The 12788-nt window shown below is 47.1% G+C and overlaps 1 protein-coding gene across 8 annotated transcripts in view; it reads left to right on the top strand.

Moving 5' to 3' along the window:
* ZC3H7B (zinc finger CCCH-type containing 7B) overlaps nt 1-12788 on the top strand; it is a 49965-nt gene that overhangs the window by 14316 nt on the left and 22861 nt on the right. The window contains exons 7-14 of one of the 8 annotated variants that reach the window (XM_064453580.1): nt 751-810; nt 2224-2266; nt 6283-6542; nt 7455-7803; nt 8768-8877; nt 9757-9919; nt 10006-10167; nt 11024-11229. In XM_064453580.1, coding sequence (XP_064309650.1) covers nt 751-810; nt 2224-2266; nt 6283-6542; nt 7455-7803; nt 8768-8877; nt 9757-9919; nt 10006-10167; nt 11024-11229 — 1353 coding nt within the window. Of the gene's footprint in view, nt 1-750; nt 811-2223; nt 2267-6282; nt 6543-7454; nt 7804-8764; nt 8878-9756; nt 9920-10005; nt 10168-11023; nt 11230-12788 lie in introns of all 8 variants that reach the window. The other 7 variants (XM_064453617.1, XM_064453590.1, XM_064453551.1 and 4 more) reach the window with 7 other exon arrangements.

Below are 12788 nucleotides of genomic sequence, written 5' to 3'. Positions count from 1 at the left end.
GGTGTGTTAACAGCCAAGTATGTTCCACCTCCAGAGGGGCACCTTTGCAGTATGAAGTGAAGTGATTGGTGGGCATCCAATTAGCAGAGAGCTTTTGGAGTAAATTTGGCTGTAGCACCTTACTCCTCTCCCTGAGCAAACTCACATTTGTGATTGGCCTACCCTCCAAAACACCTTCAGTGTTGTAGCAGCTCTCAACCCTCTGAAATGATTCTATCTCAAAGAAAGGTAAGTTCTACACAGAAGTATTTTTGTAGCTGCTCACTGTGTTGGCCTTACCACCATTTTGCTGCTGTCATGTTAACTCAGCTGTGGTAGGCTTAAACCACGTGTATGTTAGAAAAATAAAAATTAAAAGCTCCAAAATGCTTTTTATTATTTGAAATTTAGCGATTGGTATTCTGGTGACACCTTTCTGTCTCTTGTGTTGACTTTCAGCTTTCATTCCAGTGCTGTAATGCCTTCCTGAAGTAGTAATTTCTAAATGAAAAGGCAAAACCTTCTGTTCCTCAGGGAAGTTTTTTGCTTCCTGATTGGGTGTTGGGTATTTTGCACTGAGGTGTCTGGAACAAATATATGTCCCTTTCAGTGTTAAGAAAACTGTAGCCCTGTGTCACAATGGTATGCCTTTTGGAGTGGCTTTTATTTTATGGGCAGTGCCTGGAAGGAAACCATATTGTAACCCAGCTTTACCTAGTTTACAAGCATTCATGGGCTGTCTCTGTTCTAAGACCTCTCTCTTCCTTGCAGCAGGAATTGGAAACATTCTCGCTACTCAGTAATGGCACGTCAGTCAATTTGTCAAACCAGGTAGAGTTTGCATCCTGTGGTTCTTACTGTTCATGGATTGTGCTACTATAATTCTTCGCAGTTTTATTTACATGCAAATTTATAGCTGTCTTTTAGGATTTAAAGGTGTTGATTAGTGTTTTCCACTTTTAAGAAATATTGCCAAGGAAATAAATTATTTTTAAAATATTTCTAGTGACAATATTTTTGATATCCATAATTAGATCACTGAAGATAGTTATTTTTCTTAGTTATTGTGAATGTTTGCTTTCTCTTGCATTTTAAATAAGTTTCAGTTTTTAAGTTTTTACATAGTTAGGGCAACACTAAGTAAAAATCAGAAGGTTCAACTGCTCGAGAAATATACAAAATCAAATCATGCAATGTACTGAGCAAGGTACATACACAGTTTATGTATTCTTTATGTTGTCCTGTCACCTGGGAGATCCAGCTCAGGCAGGGAACTGTACAAATACTAAGCTAAAATATAAGAAATAGCTGATTTCCTTGTTCTGCCACTGGCAAAAAAAAAACCCAAACACTTGCTGTTTTTACAGTCTATTTGGTACTTCACACTGCTCCTTAAAGCAAACAAACTGTAAAACCGTAAAAATTGACATTTTGTACCAGAAGAAGGGATGCTAAAGAATTAGTTTACCTCCCACCATTCAGTAACTTGCCTTAATCTTTCTAGGACAGCCAGTCAGCTTTCTTTAATAGTTGTGCCTAGTTTTTCATTGGAAAATCTTTAATTTTGCAAGAAATTAAAATAGTGGAAAACCTAGAAGTTGCAAAAACTATTGCACTAGATGCAGTATCGGAAAAGTAATGGTTTACTTGTGCCTTTTTAAATTTAAACTGAAGGCATACATTCTTACCTCTGTTTATGTTTCTGTAAAATATGGGCTTATTTTATTCCTTGCCTGGAGGTCCAAGTCAGCAGTTTTCTTGACAGAAACCTTCTCCTGTTTTGAGTTTGCTGTAAAAGTTTGTGGTTGTTAAATTGCAAAATATGTGAAGTAAGAAAAGGAACATTGTGTAAGATCAAGCTAATCAGATCTCACACTGCATGGGGCTGACCTATTGATGTGTCCTGGGACTTGGGACACAGCATTCTCATCCCCACAAGAAAAACCCTATTCTGTGTACAGATTTGCTCACATGGTTGCATATTATGCAGGGCTGGTACTCCTTTGCAGCAACAGGGTTTGTCCACTGCTGGAGGTAAAAATGAATAGGGTCTTCGGGTTAATGGCCTCTTAAAGTTCCTTGGTTTTACTGTTCTTGCACTGAAAGAGCCCATAAAGGAAAAGAAAGGGCCAGATGCCTTTAGAAGTAGTAAAGGGTCTCATCTGTGAAGTGTGAATATCTTTTAAAAACTGATATTTTAAAAAGTGATATTTTTCTCTGCATTTTCCTACACCCTCTTTGCAGACCACTTCCAATGGATTGGGTTCAATAGATGACATCGAAACAGGTAAAGACATTTATCTTCTCTGATTTTTGTGGCTTCAGTAAGGTATCTGAGCAGGCTGGCAGGCCTGCGAGGTTCATCACCTTCATTTGTGCCTCTTCTGTATGCTCCTGACTTTGGTAACTAGGAGAAAAAGGTGGTGGGAAGCAGGAGTGTTCTTCCTTCAGAAGAGCTTTTTGTCCAGGCCCAGTGAGGGACATATCTGGGACTTAAAACGGTCTGCTGAGGTACACAGCTCTCTCCAGTTGTGCTTTCTTAAAGCTGGGCTTGACAAAGCTTCTGAAACACTGCTCCCAGCCAAAACAGTCCAGATAAAGTGAAGTTAAGGTTGTAGGTGCTCTTTGCACTCTGAGCGCGTATGGTACTCCAAGACGTTGAAGTGGAGGAAATGCAAACAAAGGGAGTCAGGTGGGACCCAGGGAGAGCCATGTTCAGGATTAGGCACCCAGGAGGAGCAGAAGGAGGGCCACGGAGTTGCTTTTCTCATGCCATGAAACAAGTGACCTTAACTCTGCCCCTGTAGAAAGGCTTGCTATGTGCTTTGCCCTTTATTGTGTGCTGGAGCATTGAACTCATGCCTCTGAGCACATCAGTTCCTTTGAAACGTAGCTCTGTGTGTGAAGAAGGTAAGTGTGAAGACTTACCACCGCAAGTAGTAATTACTCTTTTTATAGAAAGAAACTAATTTCATTATTAGGGTTCTTTGGTGTCTCTTTTGGAAAACATGTTAGCTCTCTGTGAATGCCAGTTCAGTAACTGAATGCTACGTGCAATCATGAGACCCAGTTCTGTGAAATAAGGGTAGTTTTTCACATTATCTTGCTGTGCTTAAATGAACGGAACTCCTACTGCAGAGTAAAAAGTGACTGCATACAGTAAGCTCTTTATCTAATTAGGATTTGATGTAAGAGCAGCATGCCGCCTTTGTTGCAGTTTAGGCAGAGAGAACCTTTAGTGTGAGGAAATATTTCCAAAAGCACTGAAATACATGTTATCCTGTTGCCCTGAGAATGTTGTGCCACCAGGAGGGCTGTGGGTGCTGGGTACCTCCAGAGTTTCAGATTCAAAGATTTTTTAGCAAGAGGTATTTTTGTTGTTTTGTTTTGAAGATGCAAACTCCTGAAGGCCCTTCCCCCATGCTTTGCTTGAAGTCATCTGATTAACTCAGCCCTGCCCTGCACAGATCATAGCTCAGATCTGTCTCAGCATGGCCTTTGGCCAGCTAATGCACTAGGGAACCGCTGCTGTTTTGGGAAGCGGGGCTAGAAACAGGGCTTTTAAAAGCACTGTACTTGCCCCTCTGGGACAGGAAGGTGTATGGCCGGAGAAGCTACCAGGTGGGGGCACGATATGAGAGACTTGGTTTGGGGGAGCGGATGGGCAAGACCCTCACTGAGCTTACGGGGGGCTTAGTGTCATGGCAGTGGCAGAAATCAGAGGGAGGCAAGTATGTGCTTGTGATCTGCTCATCAAAGATGGCTGTTTTATTTTTTTAAGATGAAGCAAACATTAAGTGAATGCAGAAGGTGCATGAGCTTTCTGTAAGGAGAGTACATGGGATGTGGGTATGGTGGCTGGTGAGTGAGGTCAGCATATCGGGTGTCCTCAGGAAAGCAGGAATAGGAAAGGGGGGTTAGCAGAAAAGACTGGTCAGAGGGAAATAGGAGGAAGTAGCTGAAGGAGAGACAGGTTTTGGGTGGTCAGGGAAGGGGGAGCAGACATCTCCCCTCTGCTCCTTGCAAGTAGTTGAACCTGTTGGTCCCTGCTGTTCTCGTTGCCCTTCACGTGCACTGAGCTGTGGGCGGTCCTGTATCATTCTTTGGTCATGCATTCAGCTTTTCAGGATTTGGGGCTTCTTAGGGTTTGTGAGGGCCTCTTTCCTCTGCTTCCCAGTCTAAGTGGGAATGGGAGGGCCTTGTTCTTTCCTCAGAGAACATCTGAACTTCTGGATCCTTTGGGGCCATGTCATTGTGACCTCTTTTGCCCTCCCCACATGTGTGTCCATCCCTTCCAGCATATCCTAAGCTTCTTGGCCCCTGGAGGGATCTTGGCAGTACTCCAGATTTAAACATCTGAAAAATGGGAAGGCACAAGCTGTCCCTTTGTACTGAAAGAAATCTGGCCGAGCTACCAACGATGAGGCCAGCACCGTGGGACACTGGATGGCTGGCTCCCGAGTGCAGCTGGGGGGCCCGTGCCAAAGGAAGATGAGCTGAGAGAAGTCATTGCAAAGGGGGCATGGGGCTGCTGAGCCTGATCTGAGGGGCAGGTGCAAAACTAAGGACATTTACAGCCTTCCTTTGAGCTGCTGCCTGTGGGGAATGTGTCTGGCTGCAGCATTGAAAATCTGTGTTGGATCCCATAAGGTACAACATGCGCTTTCCTTTGATCACATGCATGAGGTTGCGGAGAGGGACCTGTGTCTGTCCCTTGCCATTTCCCCCTGCTTTTCATGCATTTTTTCTATGGCTCAGCCTCCAGTGCCTTGCACAGCAACCTCAGCTGTGGTCCATCCATGTGGACCACTCATCACAAATGCCAGAGGAAAGGTTGCAGGGGGTGCTGGTGTGCTCCTGGTGGGGTTAGAGATAAGGGGGCCTCTGCGTGTGTGATCTCTGCTGTTGTTTTGTTCAGGACTTGGGGGTTTGCTGGAACTGCTGATTTGCTGAGCTCTCTAAGGGCACCAACACAGTCCTTAGTGAACAGGCGATGTAGAGGATAGCAACATGGCTCACTCGCCCAGCCCCAGTTAGAAAGGGATGGCTGAGTTCTCATGGGGGCTGAGTGAGCAGAGCTTGTACATACAACATGCAGCATTTCTCGCTGGATCAAGATTAGTGTATTGGAAGCTTGTCTCATTTCTTTCCTTCTTCTCTCTAATAAAAGCTATTGTCTCTCCTTCCAAACTTTGCCTTGCTTATAGCTTTAGACCACCATAGCTACAGTGCAGCCACTGCTGTGTGGATGGAGAAGGTAGCATCTTTGTCTTATTTCTTTTCTTTTATTCCAGGACATCTGCACAGGGGCAGAATTAAGGTAGTTTGGGTGCTTGGTTTGAGAACTGCAAATGTAACGCTGCATTTTCCAAATTTCTAACATTTGAACTTTTTTTTTAACCTTTATTTTTTTTGAGAATAAAATGCTCTTCTGTGAAGAAAATGTGCTTGTAACCTTAACGTCACTTAACAGAGGTTTATATTGCATGATGGGAAAGTCTTACCGTTTCAGTAATGTACTGAAGATGCAAGGAAGCCTTAGGGAAAATCACTGCCTCTCTCCTGCCCTGACCCTGGCTTACACAAGTTTCCAAGGGGATGTTTCATGCTGAGGTGTTGAGGGGGAGTGTGGGCACCAACCTCCCACCTGCGGACATAAGGAAGCATTCAGGAACAGGGAATTTACTTGGGTAAAGACAGCTGAATGAGTTTGTTGGGGCATATTGTTAGCACAGCCTGGTCTGACCACCCGATCTTTGACTCTCTTCCCCGCAAGACCTTGTGTTTTTTATCTTCTGCCAATTAGGGTAACTGAGGTTTTAGAGAGGGTGTGCGAGTAAGCAAGCCTTCATCTGGGATATCAAAACTCCAAGGAGTAGAGAAGGCAGTGATCTCTGCCAAATGCATTAGTGAGGAACATTAAAGAAGGCACCAGGTGGTGGATTATAGAGAAATTGGATTATGTGCCCCCAGCCTTTAGTCACGGCCACAGTGAATTCAGTAACTGCTCAGCCACAGGTTTTGTGTTGTTCCTGGTTACTGTATGTGCTTGTCAAATCTTGACAGTCAGTCTGAGCACTGGCCCTTAGAGCATTTTTCAGCTATCGGTGAGCCATTGGAGACTGGGAATAAAAATGGAAGGGCAAGAACTCCTCAGACCAGAGCCTCTCCTTTCAGAAAATTGGCATACTTGTTTTTTGTAATTTGATGGAGTTGTACGATATTGTTTTGCCAGGCTGTGCTCTGCTTGCCCCCTGCAAGAGGCTCTCCTGGGTGACTGGCTCTGTTTCTCCCTCATCACAGACTGCTCTATGGACCTGCAGTGCCTCCCAGCTCCTGTGGCCACCTCCATGCCTGTGAGCGAGGGGCTGGCCCCTTTGCCCTCTGAGTCAGATGCAAAGGGCTTGCCTACCTCGCTCCCTGCTGCCAGCTTGCTCCCGTCTCCAGACTGTGTGTCCGTGCCAGTGCCTGAGAACGTAGAGGACTTCACAGATGGGGACATCATTGGGGAAGAACTGGACTCCCTCCTGGACTCCCTTGCTGAAGGGTCACCATACCCTCTAGTAAGAATGGGCGCTGTGTGGGTCCCCTACTTCTTGTTCCAAATAGGTTCTTGGAGCGTGCGGATATGTGTGCTGCCTCTCTCTCTTACTGTCACTCTCTCCTCCTAGCTCTTCCTCTAGCAAAACTCATTCATTCCTTCCTTTATATCTGCAACCGGCTTGTGAGTATCTAAAGAGCCCGCCTCCAAGCCTGCTCTGCTGTGTGCAACTTCATGGAGCTGCCCCTCAAAAGGTACCCAAGATAGCCTTCCCCACCATCACCTTCCCCTGGCCTCTGGTGTCCATGGAGTTGAAGCAGGCCTGAGGGTAGAAATGAGTGCTGAAGCAGGAATGATAGATCTATTTTATACAGTGGGCATGCTCTAATCTCCTTGCATTTTGTGTAGGCTGCATTCAGCCTAAGCTCTTTGAACAGGTCTGGGAACTGCAGAGACAATCTGTATTCATAATTACGTTGGATTTTAGTTGCCAGTGTTGCTGATGCTATGCAAGCCAACTTGGGTCTGGAAGCAATATAAGCATATTAATGCAGGATGCCTCTTGAGCCAAAAGGCTCTGATGAGAGGTGCCATGAGTAATGGTTGTTACCCTGACCCTGGTGCTGTGTGTACTCAGTTTCACTGTTTCTCAACCTGAGCTGGTTTAAATGCTCAGCACAGGGTTCTGCTTTGCAGACTGATGAGCTCAGATAGCCCAACACCTCCTCAGGGACCTCAGTCCAGACTCTGTGCGGTATAGATAGATTGGAAGGTCTGTGGGAAGTCTGCAGGCAGATGGAGCTGCCGGGTATCCTTTTGCTTCAGATAATGCAGCACGCACTTGAGTGGGAGCCTGTTGCTCTCTTTGTTCACTCATTCTCTGCTCCTCATTCCTAATGTGCTGTTTATCCTCCCCCTTCCCAATTCCCCAAAGTCTCTGGTCCAGGGCACCATTCCTACCAACCTGCCAACGGAGATGCCCCAGCTGATCCCTGTGTTTCCGGGGGGAACTCCACTGCTGCCCCCAGTCGTGACAGCCAGCATCCCTGTCTCCACCCCACTGCCACCTGCCTCATTCGGCCTGGTGATGGATCCCACCAAGCAGCTTTCCTCCTCCTCTGTCCTGGATGCCTTTGAGGCCCCACCAGGAGGAAGTGGCAGCTCCACCTTAGATTCGCTGGATTCCCTGGATCTGCTCCCTTACACAGACTCACGGCTTGATGCCCTGGACTCCTTTGGGACAAGCAGAGGGTCGCTGGATGCCTTGGATTCCTTTGCCATTGGTAGGTGCAGGGCTTATGGTGGAGTTTTATGCTGCTTTACCTGTCAGTGCATGCCAAAATTATTTCCTTCAGTGCTGAGGACATCTGTCATAGTCCTGTCTGCCGGTGATGCAGAATGGGAGTACAAATGCAGAATGTCTTGGACAGAGCAGCTGAATATGTCTAGCTCAGGAATAATGAGAAGTGCTATAGGTGTGTGTAATCCCAGATAACAAGTTATGTGCATGTTGTGAAATCTCAGAGGGGAAAGGAACACAAAAGTGTGTAATTATAAGTAATGAGATTTAAACCTGGCTTGGTGTCCAGGACACCTCCCTTGGCAGAATGTGCTAGGCTATAACATGATTCCTCCACCCTCTCCAATAACTGACATTTTGGACCAAATGAACAAAATCATGGTGACTCTTTTAGATGATAGAGGACCCTGTTGCGCTGGGCAGAATGGTAGAGGCCAAGGTGGGTCCCTCCCATCTCTGAATCCAGGGCAGTGAGTGTCCTGTTGAATGGGACATTGTACTCCCATGTTGCAAGGAGCAAAGCTGTGGAGGATGGTGGGCAAAGAGTAGGTCCCCTCCTGTCCCAGAACGGAAGGCAGGCTTTTTCTTGGCCAACTTGTCCCCAGTATTGCAGCAAAAGTATTTTGAAAAGAGCAGAGATTGTCCAGTCAGCACTTCAATACTCAGATTCACCTCAGCGTTGAGCTACCTTGGAGTTGCCACCTTGGGAATGCCAGCACTCAGCAACATAGAGTTGGGTTCAGTAGGGTTTGGGTAACAAGAAGGCCCTTCCTGGTTCCAAGACTTAGACAGATGGTTTGGGGAAAAAGTACTAAAATATTATGAAATAAGTAAAGCAAATGGATTTAATAAGAATTTGTTTGTCTTTCTGTGAGCAGAACTGCCTCTAAAAGTCAAATTATTGTTTTTGTTTTGTGGGGCTTTTTTCCCCTTCTTTTGGCCAGAAGAAACTAGCCCTCAGGAACTGCGACACCCATCTGGCAGCCAAAAACCATCCCCCGTGGTGAGTGAGCCGCTCCCTCGTGCTGATGTCCCAAGGTGCTCTGGAGCCAAGGTAGTAGTGACTTGGGTGATGTAGGTAATTTGGGCCCCTCTTCTTAACCTGCCCCAGTGAGTGTTGCCTCCCATGTTGTGGCAAGGCAGGTAGATTTCCCCAGAGTCAGTAGGAGGTTGTTTGTTCCATCTTCATTTTTACCTGCAGCTCCGCGTATTATCGAGGTAAACATGGTGTGACCTAGGTCATAGGCTTAACAGGAAATGTTGGAGGCCAGTGTCCCACTCTAACTGGCAGCCACATAACACTGTAGAATGGGGTGTAGAGTAAGCCAGCTTTGTCTTAAAACTAGTGAGGTTCTTTGCTCCTCTCTGCCCCTGTCAGGAAGCTTTTCCAGATACACTGTTCTGCCCCTGTCCCATGTCTCCAGTCCTGGAGGAAGAGAGGAGGATTATCTATGGTTAGCAAGCTTGGAACAGGAATTATTCTTAAATTCCTGGTGTCAGGCTGTCCCTATTACTTCAATGCAGAGCTATGTCTCTGTCTTCAGATCAATCTGCTCCCTGAAGACTGACTGATAAGTGGTTTGGTTTTTTCCCAGACTGGGATAGGGTTGATTTGAGAGTCTTCAAATGCAGAGTTGGTCATGATGGAAGGAATGGGAAGGAACGAGCAGGGCATTTTGTTCTGTGGCTCGTGACAGAAAATGGAGGTCCCTTACCAAGAGAGAAAGAGGCCTGTCTTTGAAGTGAACATACTGTGCAGTCTGTTATTTCTGAAAAGGTTGCATGCAGCTCTTTTGGAAATGCAGTTTCAGATGTGAACATTTTGATGAGAGCAAAAATGAGGAAGGTTTTTGAGAGGCTGGAATGGGGCAAGGGGTCAGAGAGGTTTCTTACCTATGTGGTTGCAGAGCTGAAAAGCATGTGTGTTTTTGCTCAGGTCAGCCTTGGTGGAGTGAATCACCCAGCTGTGCCCAAGGTCACTGAGCACCTACTGTCCCAGCCAGAACCAGTAATGCCCAACACAGCCCTGCTGGTGAAGAATCCCCTGGCAGCTACTCATGTCTTCAAACAAGCCTGTCATATCTGCTACCCCAAAACAGGTGATGTGTTTGCTCTGCCACCCAGAGCCCTGGCCCGGGCTACGGTTTGCCTTTCCCTGGGCTGATGGGGTTATTCTGTCCTGCAGGGCCCAAGGCTGGTGATTACACCTATCGGGAAGGCTTGGAGCACAAGTGCAAGAGGGACATCCTGCTGGGCAGGCTGAAGAACTCGGAAGACAAGACCTGGAAGAGGATCCGTCCTCGGCCAACCAAAACCAACTTTGTAGGATCCTATTACCTGTGCAAAGGTGATCTGGAGGGGATAGGGCTGTTGGTGGCTGGGAAGGGGCTGTGTGGTGCATGCCAGGGGAGGTTGGGAGGGGACTTCCCTTTAGTATCACCTGCTGCCTTTGGGATCTTCCTGTCATGTCAGTAGCCCATGGACCGGGAGGCTCAGTACAATGAAAGGCAATAAGCTCCCATGCTGTGGAGAGCAGTCAACTTTTGAAGTGGTGGAGCAGAGGATTTGCAAAGGCATAGTGAGGTGCAGTGCACAGTCCAGTGCTCAGAGCTGCCCTGTTGATGTGGGCTTTGCTGAGAACCTGCCTCCTGTATATGTGCCTGCATTAGTCCCACTCCACCCAGCAGCCCAATGGCAGGGCTGTGGTTCTCCCTAGGGAAAAGCTCTCTCTGCCTGCTCCTTTGCTCCAGCTCATCCCTCCATATATGCAGGCAATGTGACTGGACTGGTCACTGAGGCAGTGTCATGACACAGTACCTAATGAAGTGGGGAGATTGCAAAAGCCAAGATAACAGGGCTGGATTGCTAGGACAACTTAATCTGAATTGGCTTTAAAAGGGGTTGGTCAAATCATGGTCTGTCCCAGGCACTGAATTAAAGCAGGCCTCTATTTCAAGACTCTTTCCACAACAGATGGCATTACTTAAGATTGTCACCATTCGGTAGTTTGCATTAACTTTCTTGAATGTCTTGGTATAGACAAACTTGGGGGGGAGATGTTTTTTCTTTTTTCTTTGACTCTTATGTTTTCTTGCTTTCAGCTCCTTGTGAGGTGTGGGCAGTGGGAGGAGACAAGAGAGAGTTTAGTTTCTGACTTGGCCACCCTCCCTGTGTGGTGGTGTGTGCTGTTTGTTGCTTTGTAGATATGCTTAACAAGCAGGACTGTAAGTACGGGGATAACTGCACCTTCGCGTACCACCAGGAAGAGATCGACGTGTGGACGGAGGAGAGGAAGGGGACCCTAAACCGTGACCTCCTCTTTGACCCACTAGGTGGGATCAAGCAGAGCAGCCTCACCATTGCCAAGCTCCTCAAGGAACATCAGGGCATCTTCACCTTCCTCTGTGAGGTACAGAGCTGGTGGGAGGGAACAGGCACCCTTCATCATCTCCTCAGTATGTATCTGGACCATTGATATCTTGATAGTTGCCATCACAGAAACATGGTGGGATGACTCACACTGCTGGAGTGCTGCAATGGATGGCTATAAACTCTTCAGAAGGGATAGGCAAGGAAGCAGAGGCAGTGGAGTAGCACTGTATGTTAGGGAGTGTTTTGATTGTCTAAAGCTTAATGATGGTGACGATAGGGTTGAGTGTTTATGGGTAAGAATCAGGGGAAAGGCCAACAAAGCAGATATCATGGTGGGAGTCTGTTATAGACCACCCAACCAGGATGAAGAGGCAGATGAAATACTCTATAAGCAGTTGGGAGAAGTATCACAATTGCTAGCCCCTGTTCTCGTGGGGGACTTCAGCTTACCAGATGTCTCCTGGAAATACGGAGAAGAAACAGTCTAGGAGGTTCCTGGATTGTGTGGAAGGTAATTTCCTGACACAGCTGGTGAGTGAGCCAACTAGAGAAGGCACCCCGCCGGACCTGTTGTTTGTGAACAGAGAAGGACTTACGGGTGACGTGACGGTTGGAGGCCATCTTGCCCATAGCGACCATGAAATGCTAGTTTTCAATTCTCGGAGAAGTAAGGAGAGAGGTCATCAGAACTGCCGCCTTGGCCTTCTGGAGGGCAGCCTTTGGCCTGTTTAGGAGACTGGTTGACAGCATCCCTTGGGAGGCAGCCCTGAAGGGCAAAGGGGTCCAGGAAGGCTGGACATTCTTCAAGAAGGAAATCTTAAAGGTGCAGGAGCAGGCTGACCCCACGTGCCGAAAGACAAGCCATCAGGGAAGAAGACAAGCCTGGCGGAACAGAGAGCTTTGGCTGGAACTCAGGAAAAAAGGAGAGCTTATGACCTTTGGGAGAAGGGTCAGGCAACTCAGGAGGACTACAAGGATGTCGTGAGGTTATGCAGGGAGAAAATGAGAAGGGCCAAAGCCCAACTAGAGCTTAATCTGGCTACTGTCGTGAAGACAATAAATTTTTTTCTATAAATATGTTAGCAACAAAAGGAGGGCTATGGAGAATCCTCATTCTTTATTGGATGTGGAGGGAAACGTAGTGAGAAAGGGTGAGGAAAATGAGCAAAAGGCTGAGGTACTTAATGCCTTCTTTGCCTCAGTCTTTGATAGTAAGACCAGTTGTTCTCCAGGTACCCAGTCCCCTGAGCTGGAAGGCAGGGGTGGGGAGCAGAATGAAGCCCCCATAATCCAAGGGGAAATGGTTAGTGACCTGCTACACTAGACACACACAAGTCTATAGGGCCAGATGGGGTCCACCCAGGGGTGCTGGGGAGCTGGCAGAAGTACTCACCAAGCCACTTTCCATCATTTGTCAGCAGTCCTGGCTAAGCGGGGAGGTCCCAGTTGCATGGAAGTTAGCAAATGTGACGCCCATCTTCAAGAAGGGCCAGAAGGAGGCTCTGGGGAGCTTCAGGCCTATCAGTCTGACCTTGGTGCCAGGGCAGGTTATGGAGCAGATCATCTGAGTGCCATCATGTGGCACATACCGGACAA

The sequence above is a fragment of the Phalacrocorax carbo genome, chromosome 1, assembly GCF_963921805.1.
Source record: "Phalacrocorax carbo chromosome 1, bPhaCar2.1, whole genome shotgun sequence".
In the NCBI taxonomy this organism is placed as follows: domain Eukaryota; kingdom Metazoa; phylum Chordata; class Aves; order Suliformes; family Phalacrocoracidae; genus Phalacrocorax; species Phalacrocorax carbo.
The sequence above is the reverse complement of the archived record's forward strand: the minus strand, read 5'-3'. Positions and strand labels throughout refer to the sequence as shown.